This window comes from Gadus macrocephalus, chromosome 15, assembly GCF_031168955.1.
Source record: "Gadus macrocephalus chromosome 15, ASM3116895v1".
In the NCBI taxonomy this organism is placed as follows: domain Eukaryota; kingdom Metazoa; phylum Chordata; class Actinopteri; order Gadiformes; family Gadidae; genus Gadus; species Gadus macrocephalus.
In genome coordinates this window covers 2,577,590-2,596,061 of record NC_082396.1, presented here as the reverse complement: position 1 = coordinate 2,596,061, position 18,472 = coordinate 2,577,590, and the positions used below count along the sequence as shown (strand labels likewise).

General features: G+C 47.8%; 1 protein-coding gene across 1 annotated transcript in view; it reads left to right on the top strand.

The window, feature by feature from the left end:
* Positions 1 to 18,472, top strand: part of eys (eyes shut homolog) — a 117,861-nt gene that overhangs the window by 57,681 nt on the left and 41,708 nt on the right. Inside the window, 6 exon segments of the mRNA XM_060073813.1 lie at positions 7,711 to 7,807; positions 8,433 to 8,540; positions 11,338 to 11,483; positions 16,696 to 16,867; positions 17,636 to 17,714; positions 18,246 to 18,445. Of these exon segments, the coding sequence (XP_059929796.1) occupies positions 7,711 to 7,807; positions 8,433 to 8,540; positions 11,338 to 11,483; positions 16,696 to 16,867; positions 17,636 to 17,714; positions 18,246 to 18,445 (802 nt within the window).

Sequence of the window (18,472 nt, the reverse complement as noted above, 5' to 3'; positions counted from 1 at the left end):
GGTTTTATAATTAGGCAGTTTATCTGCTTTGCCACGTTCTGTTACCAAATCAACAGCCACCGCTGTTTGCCTGCATGGCATCATACTTTAAGACGAGCGCTGTTCGTTTAGTGCTTTGATATTTGGTAAATGTATTTACTTTCCCCATTGCTTTTACTTCTAATCTACTCCTGATCTAATTAACCGTTTCATGATAAGGAAGCCATTTGTCATGTTTGCCGGAACGCAGAGCGGTGGCACTGTCAGGATGCACTCAGTCATGCGTCGTTACATGCGTTATTAGCCACAGATGATGGTGCGTAACAAACCAATTAACAAATAATACGTTTTTAATCACTGATACGTTCCGGCATTGGCACTTCTACGATGTGTCGATACACAGAGGATGAGCAAACACAGTGAACGGCTGCACGGTAAATTAAAGATATCCCGTGTGCATCAGATAGTTTAATGTGTTGTCTGTGTATGTATGAGTAGTGTAGGAGAATTGAGAATTTATATTAAGGCGTTAAAGTGGCCGTCGGTCATTTATGTCTCTAATTGCTGTAATCCGAAAGTAATTTGTTAAAATTGCCGTCGCCATGTCAACACCGGATAAAACAAAGGGTAGGAGGGTGCCGATAGGGCATTGGCAATTCTAGGGTTGTTTATTTTTTAAATCGCAGTCTCTTCTGCTCTTTCCTGCCCTCTGTCTCCTCCCAGCTCTCAAATCTCACCGGCAGCACCCTCAGGCAGACACTTTAACCACCGCGACTTACACTGAATCTTAAACACAATTCCACCAGGAGCGGAATCGGAGTTCTGGCCTCCCGCTCATCGAAGCCGACGCAGGCTGACTCCTGACGTCTGGGGTCGGAACCCACAACCTCCCGGCTCGCAGTCAAACATATGGATATGCGTGATGTCTATGTCCACACACCAGTTATGCGGGGTCTTGAGGTGTGGGTGTGGGGGTCAGCCGACGTGGTTCTCCATACGCAGGGGTGGGGGGGGGGGGGGGGGGGGGTATGTACGGCAGAATGACCTCTGGTGGCACCTGGTGCACTGGTGGTTCTTCACACCAGTACGGTAGACTGTATGTACTGCTACTACTACTATAGCTACTACTTTGGACATAAAAACCTCCATAGCGGGCAATTGTGTATATATACTACTTGTACTATACTAATAGTAGTCATGTTGATCAAAGAAATAGTATACATGTTGTATATTTATATCAGTATGCACGAATAACTAACTGAATGAAAATTCAGTGTGTAATTCGTGATGATATAATCAATGTGGATATACTGAGAAAAGAGCAACAGCTGAAAAGCCTTTTCTGAATTCTTTTTCGAGGACTCTGATTCTATGAAGGCTTGAATTGGTCCGGGAGACCATTGCACAGACGCGCTTCGGCTGAGCAAATCTAACAGCGAAAGCAGAATGGAGGTTGTGAACTGGCCTTTGGACGATTCTGGTCTACGACTACTTGCCTCGGGAGAGTCGCATGCCCGTGTACCAACGATGTGTGGGAGAGATAAATGGTGTTTCACAGATGTTTGTCGAGCCAGCTCCCACCCTTGTAGTATATACGGCTAAAGCATTCAGCGTGTTAGTGTCAACATCGTCAGGTCAGCCCGGGCTCACACTTAAGCCTTTTTCCGGTGACACCGGAATGAAAAACATTCGCTTTTGCTGACTTTTTGTCCTGGAATTCCTCTCCACAGTCTCTAGCCTACATTTTGGCAGCCATGAGCAACACCTCTACCCTGATGACCACTCTCTTTTGGTCCAAGCGTCTGCTAAACGACTAAGTATGATAGAGAATAATAAGTTGTGGTGCTTCGGATCCTAAAGATGGAAGGACCCACTGGAGCTGTGGCATATAGGTGCCCAATTGTATGCCTGTCTCCATAATTATAGTAGGCATATATAGGTGTCCTGTAATATGCCTGTCTCCATTCCTATCGGCATATAGGTCTCTCTCTAACAAGAATTCCTTGAGAACAGAGAACAGGAACGAAGTGGATTAGAGGATGTAGATATTATTTCTGAAATTTATGCAAACCTACATGCCTTGGCTGTTTCATTTGGTTACACGTTATGTTTGAAGACTGAAAGGGGAATGCTGCAATCATGAAGGAGGATAGATGGATGTAAATGATCCCACGTCCTCGGCACGGTAGTGGGAATGTAGAGCTTATTTCACGCCGTTAAACATTCGGTGCTGGTAGGTTCCCGACGTACACGCTCACGCAGGTAACAACAAGGAGACGCTTTGGGAAGCCCTGGCATAGAGGATGTATGCTCGGTCAAGGTGAGCCGGGAAACGGCGAGGCTGTTGGTGGGGCGAGAGAGCAGAGCTGTGGATCTGGGTGATGCTAGCAATGCTGCGGCAACAGTCCGGAGCACATTTAGGACACTCTGGATCAGGCGGAAGACGACAGAGGTGTCCGAATAGATCTTCATTCTGTCTCGCTGACGGCGGGAGAGGGAAAGAGAGGAGATGGCTTCACCGGATGTGTCAAAGCAACGTGTTGGCAGGAGCCTGGGCTATGCTGCTCTGAGATGGGTATTATATGTGTGCATGATAGTACATTATCATGCATGCATCATCATGCAACGTACTCGGACTCGAGTACGAGTACGTTGCATGCTCTGTATATCATACTTACATATCAGAAATATAACGGATGACTCAGATAACAAATTGAATATAACTGAAAGAAAATCGTTTCTACGACATTTACAATTGTAACGACAAAATTAAAACTACATGTGAAGACAGCAACTTGTAGCCAGACACATAACAGGTGTCTGATGGTTTAGTTTTTTTAATTTGATGTTCCACCCGTTACCGTGCCACCTGTACGTGCACACACACAGACACACACAGACACACACAGACACACACACACACACACCCACACACACACGCACGCACGCACGCGTGCGCGCGCACACACACGCACACTGACAAATGAGAGCTCAGCGCAGGTCCAGGCAGGAGCTGTGGCAGGTGAGTCAAGTCGCAGGTTTTAAACCGGCGGTGGCGAGCGGTTGGAGCAGCTGCAGGCACTGTCTGAGCCAAGTATCTTTTACCGTCGCGTAACAGTGCGATATCTTCCCACGTGCGATCCGCCGCCCGTGTCACACAGACACACAGAAATCACCGCTCTCTCGCAGCTGTTGCACGGCCGCTCGTCAATCAGAACTAAGCAGCGGCAGAACGGTGTTTTGCCGTGTGTTCAATGCCGGGGTATTTATTCACCTCGCCACCTCCGCACTACCTTCCCCTGCGGTCTCGCACATGTAACACCTCGGTGCTCCGGGCTGTGTGTGTGTCGTTTTCTTCTCCTCTCGCCATCTGAGACGGTTTTTCATGTGAATGCTGGTGGTGATTTTTATGTGGTCGTCTTTTCAAGAATAACTGATTTCTTCGAACAACGCTTTCGGAAACGTTGAAACGTCCAGGGTTAAAGGTTACAACTGCGTCCATAAGTGTGACATGATAGCGTGCTGCTGCACGGTGCAGTCTGTTGTCATTAATGTGTTTTGGTTTTTTCTGCGTGCGTTTGTTGAACGACAGCTTCCCCTGTCACGACAGAGGACCTCGCTCTCGGGACACAAACGTGCCCATCGAGAAAAAAAAAGCAGACTCCTCACTCTCAAAACACAATCGCTCACGTTTTTTTCCGATCGAAACGCCAATCAAATTGAGCTCAGAACTCACCAGGGGATTGGCCCCATCACCACCGTGACCACCACCACCAACTCCAGCACCACCAACTCCACCCACCCCAACCACCACCTCCAACCCCACCACCAACACCACCTCCACCAAATCCACCTCCACCCCCACCAACTCCAACCCCACCACCTTCACCACCACCTCCACCACCATCACCACCACCTCCACCACCATCACCTCTGCCACCACCACCACCACTCCCACCACCACTCCCACCACCACCACCTCCACCACCACCAGCACTCCCACCACCACCACCTCCACCTCCACCACCACCACATCCACCACCACCACCACGTCCACTCCCACCACCACCTCCAACACCAGCACTCCCACCACCACCATCTCCACCACCCCCTCCACCTCCTCCACCACCACCACCTCCACCACCACCAGCACTCCCACCACCACCATCTCCACCACCCCCTCCACCACCTCCACCACCTCCACCACCACCACCACCACCTCGACCACCACCTCGACCACCACCTCGACCACCACCTCCACCACCACCACCACCACCACTACCTCCACCTCTACCACCTCCACCACCACCTCCACCTCCACCACCACCACCACCTCCACCACCACCACCACCACCACCACCACCACCACCACCTCCACCACCACCACCTCCACCACCACCACCACTGCTCCTCCTGCTCCGTTCCCCGTGAGAGACTGCGCGTCAGGAGCAGTGATCACACAGCCTCCCCCGGATGATGGAGTGGGCGTGTGGTGCGTGCGCCCTGGGTATCCCTCCCTCTGTACTCCGTCACGCGGCAGCCTCAAGTCAATGCTTAGTGGCAGAAGATGCATTACGCCACCGCCGCGTTCAAAGTCGTCCCGGAGGGGCGCCCGCAATTTCCGTGAGTGACAGCTCGGCCCGGGCAGAGACGGCGCCGCACCATATTTCACCGCGCGCTCTCCGCGGCGTCCTCCGTTGCGCCCGGGAACCGCCCGCCGGGAACCGCCCACCCCCCCCCCCCCCCCTCGGAGTCATAATCTCGCCTTTTTCCATAACGGTCACTTGAGGAGGGGGTGGACGGGTTGGCACGCAGACATCTTGTTTAACGATGGCAATATGTGATCATCTTTAAAACGTAAGCGAAATAAATCTCAAAGTAGTCGCCGTGGTTCTTTTTCCGGCGGGCGATTATGGCGGTGGGAAAAAAACAGGCACCACACACGGTAGAGATATGAAGAGCGGGCCTGTTGCTTTAGCTCTGTCGTCGCTCTATGGGGATGGAAAACGCGTCACTAACTGTCGCCGTTGCGGATTTGAATGCATGGCGGCAAAGTCACCACAGACGCTTAATTACATTTATCACAGCCACACTGATTTTCGGTATAGCAGCACAACTTTCAGTGTGTAATCGCTGTTGCAGTTCTTTATTCAGTAGTTAACAGTGATAAGCGAGGGTTAACAGTTGGGATTTGTTGGTTGACTTTATCATCGATTTGGCTTCGCCAACACAAATCGTTACGCAACTTGACCGGGACTGGACTGTTGCCAAGCAACACACAAACATTTCCCTGCCCACTAGTTTGCTACTTGGTGTACTTGGTCTACATGGCAACGCAGGCTGGCTACTTTGTATCATGTACATTTATCGGCATGTCGCCATTTATTATGCAACCAGTGCAATAATAGTCTGCTGACAGTCGCTCTGGTGGCATGTGTAATTCTGATGAGTAACCAGCTGTCGCTCGTTAATGTAGGCTAATTAATGGTTATTAGGAACACCTGTAGAGTCGAGTGATACATGTATAGTCCCAGTGCTGTTATGCGCTACATCAGCACTCATTGAATGCCTCTCGTCCAATGAAATTACTTGGCCAGAAAAAACTATTGTAAAAAATTCTAGAATTCTTACTGCTTGTCTCTCAGGCCACGTTTATACGTAGCAGGGTATTTATAGAAATGAATATTTCCCCCCCTCCGTTTTCAAAAATAACATTGTGCACACAATATCGTTTTCAAAAAAGTTGTTGTTTACATCAAAACGCATAAATATGCCGTCGAGTGCAATTAAAGCCATGCAAGCCAATCAGAATCCACAGAATCAACAACAACGAATAACACAAGCGTCTTCCTGTAACAAACAAACTGTAAACATAGGGCGCTCATATGACGTTAAGCATTTCCTGGCGCATAATGTGACGCTTCAGAACCTAAAACCCCGTTGACACGACAACACATAACCGGCGTTTTCAGAAATCTCCACTTTGGCCGGAGTTTTTAGAAATGATCGTTTTCTGTGACAAAAACTGTGTTTTCGTGTAAATGAGAGGCCAAACCGCGTGGAAATATCTGCGTTTTTCCCTTCGTGTAAACGGGGCATCAATCTCTGTCTGAGTCTGTGAGCTTCCACAGTGGTGTGGGTTAACACAGAATGCTGCATTCCAATCAGTTTAAAAACACCCCCTCTTACCCCTCTTTGGCCCCTCACTACTTATGGAAATGCTGCCCTGCACTCAGAATTCAATACTTAAATGCAGCCACTATCTTCCCACATAATTCCAACCGGGCACCTCGGTCTGTAAGTCTGAATGCACGCAGTGCCGTGTAAACACAGAATATAAACATGTCGATTTGTTGGTTTGTGGGAACTATTTGAGAAAACGACCTCGCCATGGCAGTTTGTATGCACTTACTTGTGTTAGACAAACCAAGGTACAAAATTCATGGCTGTTATCCATTTGTTCATCGACAATGTCTACAATTATCCCGTGGTCTCTTAACAACCCTGCCCAATCCTTTAAATGTGTTTTTGGTTACGTGGAATACTTGGTTAGCTCGTAACGAAAAACAATTTGTAAGTACGGTTCAACAGTACTCAACTGGCTTACCTTGAAATTGCTCTGAAACATCCTGACAAATTCGAAGGATTGCGTTTGTCGAGAACGGCGGCGTTAATTCAAAACACCCCGATAAGACAAGTTGACAAACATTCACTTGGGACTTTTCGCTCTTTCCGCCCCCCCCGACACAACTTCCCAGTGACATTGATGCGTCACATTCATTGGGCTCACCGTCGGCCCGCCAGGCACTGAGCGAGAGCCGCTTATGGATCAGGCCGTAAAAGGCTAGTCATCCGCACAGCGATCCACCACCGGAGGGGAAACAAACCCGGCGGCGGCAGCAGCAGCAGCCTCCACATGACATGCTCCCAGGCTGCCTGCAACCCTAAACGCCCGCGCTGATCTGCTTAGCCATCCCGCCGCCCCTAACCTCCCTCTAACGAACAAGGGCAAAGAAGCTCTCCGGCTAAGCTGCTCCTTCTTACCCTAACTTAACAAGATGCCCCTCACCACTCCCCCCCTCACTTAAACACATACCCCCCCCCCCTGTCACCTCTTGGGCGCACGTGCACGTGCACACGCTCGCGTACACAGGCATGCACACACACACGCACGCACGCACGCACGCACGCACGCACACACACACACACACACACACACACACACACACACACACACACACAGGCAGGCGTGCACACTCAGACGCAGACATGCACACACACGCATACTCACACACTCACACACAGATATGCACTCACACACACACACACGCATGCACTCACACACACACACACACACACACACACACACACACACACACACACACACACACACACACACCCCCTCCCAGCCCCAGCCCTCTTCCAGCCGTGCACCAGACGAATCTGTGTGGCACTAAAGTATTATTAGACTTCCATCCTCTCGGAGGGAAAACAGTTGAGTGCTGAGAGCGTGGTGGGGGGGGGGGGGGGGGGGCAGAGAGGAGGGCGGGGGGGATGAGATGTGCCACGGGGGTCTGGCTGGTTCCATTAAACCCCCCCGTTCTCCCGGGGTTCGCTGTTATCACGGCGGCTGGCTCTCGGGCGTTCTCCGGCCGCGGTAGGCGTGGCGATGGCGGTCGGAGGGAGGGGGTCACTGATCCGTAACCGTCTCCATGCGTGTTTTGCCACCAGGGTACGAGGGGCTCCGGTGTGAGACGGACACAGACGAGTGCCGGGCCGCACCGTGCCGGAACCAGGGCCGCTGTGTGGACGGGGTCAACGGCTACAGGTCACGGCGCCACGCCACCGATCACCGACCCTGCTGGTTCTGTGGAGTTACAGCACCACATGATCACCTGGGCCTTGTTTTACATGTTCGCTATTTAAAAGTTCTGAATTAGTTGCTAGCCCCACTAACCTCTACCCACTCCTTAATGGCATGTATCCAAATCCACTGTTAATCACTTTGGATTAAAAGCACCTGCTAAATGAGTGAATTATATAAAATAAACTGTTCGTAATTCTTTTGTACGTATTATACATAGGTTAATATCTTTTGTGCCTATGTTTTTTGCGGGGATGTTGAATTATCTGTGCACTCTATGACACTGCCTTGGTGTGGTATTAAGGTCAAATTATGAACAGTCTTTAAAAAGGGAACTTAATTAGTCTCGTAACGATGCAGACTCCCTATTATAGCGTGGGGTTTATTCAAACAATTAGAATCTCGCCCGCTTCCCTCCAGGTGAGATCAATACAAATCTGATGTGTAATTAATGTCATTCAATTCCTATTGATCTGTTTTTTATCTTTTCCCCTCTCTGTTCCTGTGCCAATAGGAAGCTAATGGATTTTTCATTTTGCATGCGGGAGGAAACGTCAATGGTAACGATTTCCCCATTCTCCTCCCTCAGCTGTGACTGTAAGAGCGGCTTCTCGGGCCTTCGCTGTGAGCAAGACGTCAATGAGTGCGCGTCGAACCCCTGCCATAACGCTGGCGTCTGCCGAAACCTCGTCAACAGGTTGGTGTGAACACAGTTATTGAGTTGACGAGTTGACGTCTCCATGTATTTTGGTATGTATATAGATATATAAAAGGAAATGCGTACAATACAATACATTACAATGCACCATGCAATACACACACACACATATATATATATGTGGGATGTGTGTGTGTGTGTGTGTCTGGGTGTGTGTGGGTGTGTGTCTGTATGTATGTGTGTGTGTGTAGTATACACAGAGAAAGAGAGAGATAAATGCAACGGTATCTACAAACGACACTAGTACCCGTCATTAGGCCCAACTGTAAAACGAAGGCGTTGCTGAGGCTGGAATCAAAAGGCAAACACTTTGAGGGACAGGCACCCCCTTTCCCCCCCCCCCCCCCCCCCCAAGAGTGGTGACGCTCTTCTGGTGCGTGTGTTCCAGATAATACAACAAGCCTCTATTTATTCCTGACACATATAAGCTGCGATAACCAAAGACAGGAGGAGGAGGGATAGGGAGACCGAGAGAGGGAGAGAGGGAGGGAGAGAGAGAGAGAGAGAGAGAGAGAGAGAGAGAGAGAGCGTGCGAGAGCAGCAGGAACACATCATGTATCTAGATTGGGCGCACTCCAGTGGAGCCTCTCTCTGCTGTGCTTAATGGGGGCCCGGGGGCCCCCTTGGCTTAGCCGGACAGATGGGTAGGGAACTCCCAGGGCCAATTTAAGTCCTAAATGGTTTCGTCTCCAGTTTGTCTCCCGTCATGACTCCGCTCCCATGCGACCCCGAAACCTTCTCGGAGCGCTCCTCTCGTTGTAGGGTCCTTGGAGTTCACATCAGGTGTGTTTGAACCCCCCCCCCCCCCTCCGCTCCCCTCTCTCCTGACTACCTAGCCTCCCTGCACCTCCCAGCGTTAGCCTTCCCTGTCGCGGTGAGCCACGGGCCACCAGTGCCGCGGCGCGCAACTGAGCCCTGGGTCGAACCGCGCGGAGGCTGATCCCCTTCCCCTCGGTGAGCCTGGTTTCAGGGGAGGCTAGCCTAGCGGGATGGCTAGCCTAGCGGGATGGCTAGCCTAGCGGGATGGCTAGCCTAGCGGGATGGCTAGCCTAGCGGGATGGCTATGCATGCCACGCCACGCGATGAGGATTCAAAGTCGTGGCTAGGATCCGCACCGGTATTTTAGGTCGATTTGTTTATTTTTGATTAAATGCGTGATTTGAACACTGTGAAGTAGCTTTTTTCATGTTTCTTGTGTTGTTTTGATTTTCTTTTTTGTATGCTAGAAAAACGTTGATTTCATCCGTTTGAATTATATAATAATTCATAATGCTTTTATTAAAAAATTTAATGAATAAAACGTCAAATAACAACTATCAGAGAAATCAATACACAGCTTTTGAATGAGGATAACAAAAGTGTTTTCTGTGATACAGTGCGATCACCAAGTTAGTGTGATTAAATTATGTAATAAAATATTTCTAATACTAAAAACAACAATTTTGCAAGCAGCAGCTGGCGAATGTGGCCTGACTTATTGCTGTAGGGCAAAATAAAAACTAAATATAACAACATTTGTTTGGACAACAAAATGCTTGATTCCAGAGTTAGCTGATTGACTCAAATATTTATTGTCTCTTCCTATACATTTGTGGTGGTCCAAAATGTAATTGACAATACCCTTGCTTTTATATTAAAATTGATGAAGGTTATCTCAAAAGCAATCGAGGCATAGCACACATCCTTTCAAATAATCTGTGTTATATAATGAATTAATATATCAATCAATAGATTTTCTTTGATTAATGAATGATGAATGCCTGCTTAAATGATCAAATACATAAAACTAATAAACAAACAAATACAGCAATCTTTCATTTATTTTATCATAAACTTTCCACCCCTGCTTTTTTGCAGGCGTTGTGTTGTGGCGGACAGGATATATAGGTGTTGGTAGAGGCTGGAGGTGGAATGCAAAAGGTTTCCTCCGTGATCATTTATGGGACGTTTCCCTGCTCTTTTGTGGGGTTGGAGGGGTAGACTAGGGCGACTGTAACCTTGATTAAGGGCTACACAAACACGTTTTACTACTCTGGACTTGTACCGTCGAAATGAACTCATGGACCAAATTGTACAGGAGTGTTCCTCTCAGAGTCGATGATAGTAAAGATTGCATCAGATCAATTTCATTACTATAAAAGCAAGTCGTGTTGAGAAAACGAACGGGTCCAAATTGTAAAAGAAGGGCTAGATTTGATCCCCAGGAGGCTTTTACAAGCTGCTTTAGTGTGATAGAGATCCAGTAGGCAGCGTAGACAATTCATTTGATGTCAAGCACGTCAGAAGGCTCCCTGTTTACACGTCTATGTCTCATAATTCATGTCGGCCCCCTTAAGTGAGATGTACAATTCAAGGGGATGACGACGACACCTCTGCAATTGTCACTTTGCACCGTGCCTTGAAAACATATCTCATTCCACACCTCTCTCTGCTCTGTTTTTACAGGCATTGCACCGCTTCTAGTTGGACTGTTGAACGTCTCTCTCGCTCGCTCGCTATCATTCATGGTGGATCAAGATATTGTTAATTAAAACAATTGGGTTTTAATTGTAAAATAAATACAAACAAATTGCTCTCCCTGTAGGTTCTTGTCGGAACAAGAATATGTTAATAAAAACAATTTGCTTGATTCAAAAAAATTAAATGCAAATCTCTCTCTCTTGCTTTAGGGTCCTGTTGGGTGAAGATAATGTAAATGCAGACATTTATTTAAGTATATAAACGTTAAAACCAACCACCCTCTCTCTCTCTCTCTCTCTCTCTCTCCCCCGGTTAGGTTTGAGTGTGTGTGTCCCCGAGGCTACTTCGGCACGCTGTGTGACCTGGACGTGGACGAGTGTGTGGCTTCACCTTGCCTGCACGAGGGCATCTGTATCAACAAGCCGGGGGGCTTTGAGTGTGTCTGTCTCCCTGGATACTCAGGTAGATCGCCTCGCCTCGCCTCCCCTCCCTCCCTCTCCTCCTCCTCCTCCTCCTCCTCCTCCTCCTCCTCCTCCTCCTCCTCCTCCTCCTCCCCTCGTGGCCCCTGGGTGACACGGAGATCAATAGCAGCAGTCCAAAGCTTATCGTGACGGGGCCACGGCTCCATAGAGAGCCACCTCTGACATCGATGGTTGCCTTTAATTAGCACCCCGCGCCAAGCCAGATTCAGCCGCTGATGCCGCTGCGGCCGCCGCTGCCGCCGCCGCCGCCGTTGGGGGAATTTAGCCACCGATAAATCCACGTCAACATGTTGTTGTTTTTTTATCAGATGAAAAGTTATCAACGTCTCTGTTACCTTCTGGGGCCCCTGCCCGCTGCTCTCTTTAGTCTGGGCGCCGCTGCTATTGTTGTTACGACTTCAATCTATTTGTCTTATTTTGCCATCGAGACAGATATTGAGCATTTTTATGGTGCGCGTCTTTCGGGCTGTGTGTTTGTCTGCAGGTCTGTGTGAGTGCCGTTGATTCTGTCGCCGTGCGTGTGTGTGTGTGTGGATCTTTTGAGTGTTTTTCTGTGTGTGTATATGTGTGTGTGTGTGTGTGTGTGTCCGTGCGTGCTGGAGTGCGTGCGTGAGCGCTAAACCCGATTCCTGTCAGGTTGGGGGAAGATTAATTTCATTTGTCTTCCCCACTGTATCATCAATTTATCCTTCCCCGGTAGAAAAAAGAGGAGGGAAATCTCTGAGGTATTGCTACTCTGGAGAGCAGAGCCTGACACGTATGGCCCAATTCCCACCGTTGCAGCTTTTATTATTAGGCCTACGCACAGAATAGTACAAGTCATTACTTTCTCCGTTGCTCTAAGCTCGTCTGAGGAAACAGGGTTTCCCAAGAGAGTAGGGGCCGCGAGGATATATGTTCTGGATCGGCGCAAACCAACTGGAACTCATGCGAAATATTTGTTCAGCTCTAACATGTCGTGTACAACAGCATCACTGCTCGTTTTTTTCTCTTTTCACGAGCGCAAAAAGAGAGACAAATGCATGTGCACTAAGGCTCGTTGTTGTTGTTGTTGTTGTTATTGTTATTGTGTCGGATGAGAGAGAGAGAGAGAGAGAGAGAGAGAGAGAGGGAGAGAGAGAGAGAGAGAGAGAGAGAGAGAGAGAGAGAGAGAGAACACGAAGGAGCTTGTCTGAAATGGTTTGATGTTCTTTGGTCTACTGGCAAATTACCTGTCACCCCATAATTTATCTCAAAGTGATTTTTTGCAAATACATTAAACCATGTTATTCTATTTTCGGTGCCATGGGCAAAATCTCTTCCCATCACGGAGATACTGTAACTCAGTGTGTCAACTTAATGCGCTTATCAAACACATTCACACACTTATTTGCTTCATCTATCCAGGAAGCTAGCGCTCTTAGCATATGGGATGCCAAATCTCATTTTGAGTGCGTGACGCTGATGCAGCTGGCTAATAAATTGCTCGAGCGCAATGCCCAGGTGCCTTTATTGATGTGATGAAGCCATAATGACGTTTCCAACGCAACCATTTTTTTCCCTGAGAAATAGCAGGTTATAGAGAGGAAATTATGCATGCACGAGGCAGTTCTTTTGCAGGGATTTTATAATTCAATAAAATGTTTTTTTGTTATTATTATTGACACAATAGCTGAACTAAAATGTTCATTATTTTTAGTTCATTCGTTGATAAGAAGAGGTTCCTTTTTGCAAAACGATCATGTCATTTTGTGTCGTTTTATGGGTGAATGTGTGTTTGTGTGTGTGTGTTTTTGTGTTTGTGTGTTTTTCTATGTTTGTATGCATGTGTGTGTGTGTGTGTGTGTGTGTGTTTGTATCTCTGTATGTGTGTGAGTGTGGGTCTGTGTCAGGCATGTGCATATGTTTGTGCGCATTTGTATGTGTGTGTGTGTGTGTGTGTGTGTGTGTGTGTGTGTGTGTGTGTGTGTATGTGTGTGTGACCCGACATTGGATTCTTGTCCTAGCCAGGATGTCCTTCTTGCTTGGTGTGCCCATAATGTCCTGGGATGGTCTCCAGACTCCTGTGAAGAGGATTATGTGGTCTAAAGGAAATAAATGAATATCAACTTGGAATCATTCTTCTTCTTCATTGCATTGGAGAAGATAGTTATTATTTACATTTTTCATTATGTATGTATCTAAAAAAATGAACATTTTTTATTATTATTTGCATCATTACTTTTGATCTCTGTATGTTACATAATAGCTCATAGAAAAATGATTATTCAACTGTTACATTACTGTTACAGTGGCATCTATTTTTCACCGTTATAGTAATGGTCATAGACAGCAGTTTAGCTTTTGGAACTTAATTTGGGTTTGTAAGTTAACCCTTCTTTTCCGAGGCCCCGGTTATGCGGTGTAACGTTTTATTATGTAACCTCATAAAGGAGGAGCTATGTTCTGAAGAAAGCCCAGAAGTCATTACTCGGACATGATTAATGGATGCTCTTGTTTAAATAAATCATAGCGTAAGCACACGATTCGTCACCTTCTGTTTTCTCTTCTTCACCCATCATTTAGGAGGTGCTTCCCTTGAGTGATAGTACAGTGAAATCAGCACATTGTTTCAGATGAGACCGTCAGCAAATCATTGTTTGGCGAACTGCATCACCCCCCCCCCCCCCCCCCCTCACCCTCACCCTCACCCCCCCCCCCCCCCCCCCCCCTCACCCTCACCCTCACCGTCCCCTCACCGTCCCTTCTCTGTTTTTAATGTCATTCACTTTCCGGTGCCCGGTAAATTACATTTCTGTCAAACGACTTGTTAATGAAAAATGATTTTTACTCAACATCGTCTCAATGCAGGCACATAAAGAAACTCCAACAGTTCAGCTCCAGCAAGGACTGAATGGATATTTGTCTCCGTGTGAACAGGGGGGGGGGGGGGGGGGGTGAGGGTGGGAGCGACGGTAGTGCTTGTGTATGCACTCTCTCCCCATTGATTTTAATATCGCTATCGGTCAATCGCTGCAAAAACAAAATTTCTCTATTTTACTCCGGGGTTTGGAAAAGAACATTACCCGGAAAAAAATAAACCTGTATACCGCACCAGTGAAATATAAGGGCCTGTTATTCACAAGAAGGATTTTTCTCCGTCTTAAAGAAACGGTTGAAACCGTCCTGGAGTGAAGACGTAAACCCCGCTCGGGCGCTCTGGCGGGGAACAGTTGGTTCCAGCGGTGATCGTTATTTGGAGTCCGCTCCTCAGAGATCAGCTTTATTGCAAATTGTTTGACCGTTGACTGTTGACGCCGCTGAACCCTTAGAATACATGTCTTTTCTGCATCTTGTTAACAACATCTACTTTGGCAGAACTAATGCCGCTGGCGGGACGCATCATCCTAATACCCCCGACTTGTGTTCCGCCGGGGGTTGAGTAGGCTCTTACCCCGCCCTCACGTCATTGGTTTCCATGCCACCGTTTTCAAGCAGTTGATTTGCCTTCTATGGGCGGCGCCATGTTTTTTTTTTTTTTTAAGTATTTTGCAACCCGCAGCGGAAACCATCCATGTTTGGCAAATTGAGGGCGGGAATGGAGTGGCAATAACTCCCACCATGCACCACCATGCACAGCTGAGCTGGCCACTCCCGCTGATCTAGATCTCCGCCTATCGGACACCTCGCTGTTCCATCTACCAAGATGATACCGCAAGACTGCTTGAAAATCATTTCACAGAACATTTCTAGTGAAGAATATTAGTTGGTGAACTCAGTGAATCGTTTGTATTTCTTATGAAATGGTGAACTTTTGCATGGTGCCATCTTGTTTGTCAGATCCAGTACCTTCCGCCATTGTACTTCAGTTTTATCAACAGCCTCTGTTAGCTTAGCTTCAGACGCTGTGGATGTTAGTTTCTGCTGGTGAAGTCCCACCCACTGGCACTGCTCTAATAGGTCTGTAGCGTCAGTGGGTGGGACTAGTGCTTGTAGTTTTACGAGAATCCTCCCCTCTTACACTTCCAAAAATCGTCATATTGCGTCATCTTAAACAGGAAGTGTTGGAGATCGATACGGATCTCTCCAGTCTCACCAGAAAATAAGGGAATGATGCACGACCATTCAAAGATATGAGTGGGTTTCTAACGATACAAAGCTTAATGGAAATGGGTGAAGTTTCCCTTGAACCTCAACAAAATCTTACCTCAACCAAAACAAATGAATCATAATCCTTGACTTAAAGAGAGACTGTTGCCCTAGGCTATTTTCTTATATTTATATCATATATATCATGTATATTTTTAAGTGCTGCTACATACATGTGTGTTGCATCATAGTTATTCACCGAAAGGGACTCTTAACTATATCCACTTAACCTGCCTAACCATTTCCATTTTATCCGCCTGAATCCAACCATTTAATTCAGCGGAACCACCTCCAAGGTCATAGCTACCATTTCCTTCAACTTGACCGTGTCCGAGCAAACAGCTCAGAGGTTTGTCATCCCCACCACCACCTGAGAGACAAACCCCATGCTACCACTGCTCGCTGAGCTTTCCGCCCCATTTGCAGAATCCCTTTCCCCGCAATAGGTTTTACATTAACAACTTCGTAAAACAGCCGATTTAGAAAGAAACGTGTCAACCTAACTACTGCTCATGATGTCTTTTAATGGGCACAAGTACCTCTGCTGGTCAGCGTTCATTAGAGCCTGCGTCGTTATTCAACCCCGATGGGCGCCGCCCGGCTGTGAATGTTACTCGTCTTGTTGTCCGAATCAATGTCGTTTTGTGCCTTGTTGTTGCGCCAACTCTTTCTCGTAGCGATGTGGAGCAGGTCAGCCTTCGTCATCATTAGTGTCGCGGTGTCTTTACCAACCGCCAGCACGGACGTTAAAGTCCACGCAGGGAAACTGCCTAGTGATTGTTTCACAATTTGTCGGTTCCACGTCGTCGCAACGGCAGGAACACGCACACGCTTCAGTGAACGGACCAATCACAGACCTTGCTGCTGCGTCGCCTCGACGGAAGGTTAACATTTTTGGGAGCCGCACGTCAGGCCCTTGCGGTGGACGCGAGGAGGGTCCGCAAGGACGTAATGCCTCCGTAAACCCCCCTTGCCTTGCGTCGACGTGGGACCATAATCAGCCCTTAACTCAATCATGTCACAGCTGTTACTGGGCAGCTGCTCTGCTGTGGATCAACGCTCTGCTCCAACGTCTCCTTCCCCAGGAACCTGGTGCGAGCACAACGTTGACGAGTGTGCCTCGGACCCGTGCCGGAACGCGGGCAGGTGTGTGGACGCGGCCGGTCGATACCTCTGCGTGTGCGCAGAGGGCTTCACGGGCGTTCGCTGTGAGACGGACGTCGACGAGTGCTCTCCGACGCCGTGTCTCCACGGGAGGTACGAACGCGCTCCGTCTTCATTAAAGATAGAGCTGCTTCAAATGGCACGGAGAATGTCATGGAATTAATGGAATTACACTGCTTTCCATCTGTTTGGTCGTGTGTGGGTGTGCGTGTGCGTGCGTGTGTGTGTGTGTGTGTGTGTGTGTGTGTGTGTGTGTGTGTGTGTGTGTGTGTGTGTGTGTGTGTGTGTGTGTGTGTGTGTGTGTGTGTGTGTGTGTGTGTGTGTGTGTGTGTGTGTGTGTGTGTGTGTGTGTGTGTGTGTGTGTGCGTGCGTGTGTGTGTGTTTATAGTCATTGAAAAATAGGCTAAAAGGCTTTTAGTATGACGTGTGTTCAGTTTTATGTGTCTACTTTTGTGTCCACACATACAAGTGGTGAAGCTGATTGTATTTAGGCCTCCCATGAAATCCCAGTGTGTGAACCTCTCACAAAGAGCCGCTTCAAAGGAATACGTCACCAACAACGTCAGGGTGGGTTCATTAATGCCTACCCCCCTTCCTGCATGTACGCAAGCTCCAAAGTGTTATCCGGTCCCCTTCGTCACAATCAATAGAAATAAATACAAAAAACGAATATAAAGTTTTGACCTTTCTAATACACTCACTGTGATTCGGGATAGGGGTCACAATAAACAACAGCGTTTAAATGTCAGTTACCTCCGGCTGGTGTATTCCTTTGAAAGGTGAATGTAAAAAGAAAATAGCGTTTGGGCAATGCACCGCTGCAAATTGTGACGAAATGTGAATGGCTGTTATTTTCTGCAGTTGTACGGACGCCATCAACGACTTCCTGTGCCACTGTGACCCAGGGTGGAGCGGCGAGCGTTGTGAACTGAACACCGATGTGCGTCGAGCCTACAGTTTAAATAGCTGATGCCGTTTAGCTTAGCACCTCTGGCGTAATTGTGCGTTATCTGGGTGGCCTTTGATATCACAAACTCCATTGATTTTTCGTTCCCCGAGATAAGTCAATGAACCAGCGTGATCATGTAGGCATTGTACAAATACCTGATTAAAAGAAATTGCTTCAGCCTAATGCCTAATTGATTTGGCGCCCAGCACAGCACTGGCTGGACTTAAGAGATAAAAAACATTGAGTTGCTTGAGAGATCCCCCCTCCTATACCCCAAGCATTCTCTAGAATAAATAATCTTGATTGTCCTCCCTTTAATCACCAGCTATTCGGTCTGATCTTTTTAATGTCGATCAGGCTTTCCTCTAATGATTTTAAAAAAATAGAGATATTATCATTTATTTTAAAGAGTTTGTGAGGGTTTTGGTGGTGGGAAACACTTTATTCCTCGAGGCTGCCGTGCATTTCTCAGGATAGCATGTGATGTTTTGCGTACTAGTTTTGTTTCTGTTTCGTTCACAGGAGTGCACCTCGAGCCCCTGTTTGAACGGAGGTTCGTGTGTGGATCTCCTTAATAAGTACGCGTGTCTCTGTCTGGACGGCTTCACTGGGAGGAACTGTGAGGCCGACGTGGACGTGTGCAGCCAAGCCTCTTTCGGGGTCTCCTGTGCTTTAACGGGGCTACTTTGCGTGGATGGCAGAGGATCAAATTTCACATGCAGGTTGGTTTCATGTGTGGCGCTGTCAAC